Source organism: Rhagoletis zephyria, unplaced genomic scaffold, assembly GCF_001687245.7.
Source record: "Rhagoletis zephyria isolate East Lansing unplaced genomic scaffold, Rhagoletis_zephyria_1.1 Rzeph_scaffold_82460, whole genome shotgun sequence".
Taxonomy (NCBI): domain Eukaryota; kingdom Metazoa; phylum Arthropoda; class Insecta; order Diptera; family Tephritidae; genus Rhagoletis; species Rhagoletis zephyria.
This window is the reverse complement of record NW_016239508.1, coordinates 1-1,071: the sequence shown is the minus strand read 5'-3', so window position 1 is coordinate 1,071 and position 1,071 is coordinate 1. Positions and strand designations below refer to the sequence as shown.

Genomic DNA, 1,071 nt, shown 5'->3' with positions numbered 1-1,071 from the left:
GACCGTAAAAGTCCTCCCAGCCGCCGTGGTAGTCGTAGCTAGGTATTTGAACATTAGATTTGATTTTAATAATTTGGGTCAATTCCTTACGTCATGATGTTCATGAAGTCAAAAAGCTCATTGAGCTCTTTGATGTGATACGCCAGATCGATCTTGTCCTTGCCCGGAGACATGGCCGCCGTCAGCAGGTATCCGTGCGGCTCAAAAGCCGTCTTCAGTTCGCGGACCAGCTCCAGAAAGTTGGTGGCATCGACGGCAGGGTCGCCCAGACGACTGCCCGGGAACTCCCAGTCGAGGTCAAGACCGTCAAAGTCGTACTTGGCCAGGAAGGCGATCACAGAGTCGACGAAGTTCTTGCGGTAGGTGGGGTTCCGCGCCATGTCCGAGTACTTCTCACTGCCCTCGTACCAACCACCGAGAGAGATCATCGTTGTCAGCTCGGGGTTGACCTTCCTCAAGTTGTTGAAACGCTGGTAGCCCTCTAAAGATTTTTAGAATAAGTTTTGGATTTATAAAGAAATTTCAGTAACTCACTCTTGTCCCATGGGTTGGCGGAGTCGTCTTGGTACGGGTCAAAGACCTGAATGGTGTACTTGTACTCGTCAATCTTGGCGAAGCCGTAGTTGACGTGAGTGCACCGGTGCACGTCAATGTCCTCAATCTCGAAGGGGTCGATCTTGTGGTACACCGACCAGGTGCCCAGGTAGCAGACCACTCGCTTCGGGTTCTTCGTGTAGTTGTTCCGGTCTAGAAAAAAAAACAAAAAATTTAATCGCTGAAACACATTTAAAAATTTTGAACCAATTTACCTCGCTTCTGCACTGCACTCAGACTGCCCAGCAGACAGCCGAGGAGGACGATGCTCAGCAGCAGTCTCATCTCTCCGTTCTTTTCAATTTGGGTTGAAAAAAATCTAATACTTTTCAGATGTTTCAGAAGTGGGTGAAGCTTTTTTGGGGCAATTACAAAAGGCAAATAAATGGTACTCTCGCACACCACCTCTGCTGGCTCCTCTTTTTGGTGTTTCAGACTATTTATAAGGTGGTGATTGGGGTGATTGAAAATGAGAGA

At 48.2% G+C, this 1,071-nt stretch overlaps 1 protein-coding gene across 1 annotated transcript; it reads right to left on the bottom strand.

The window, feature by feature from the left end:
* Positions 1 to 86: 86 nt before the first annotated feature.
* On the bottom strand, positions 87 to 747 carry LOC108357688 (probable chitinase 2; the record flags this gene model as incomplete). The annotated part of the gene is made up of 2 exons (XM_017608761.1): positions 87 to 481; positions 535 to 747. Coding segments are annotated over 2 exons (608 nt in total), but the record flags the coding sequence as incomplete, so codon positions are not given.
* Between the last annotated feature and the right edge of the window lie 324 nt (positions 748 to 1,071).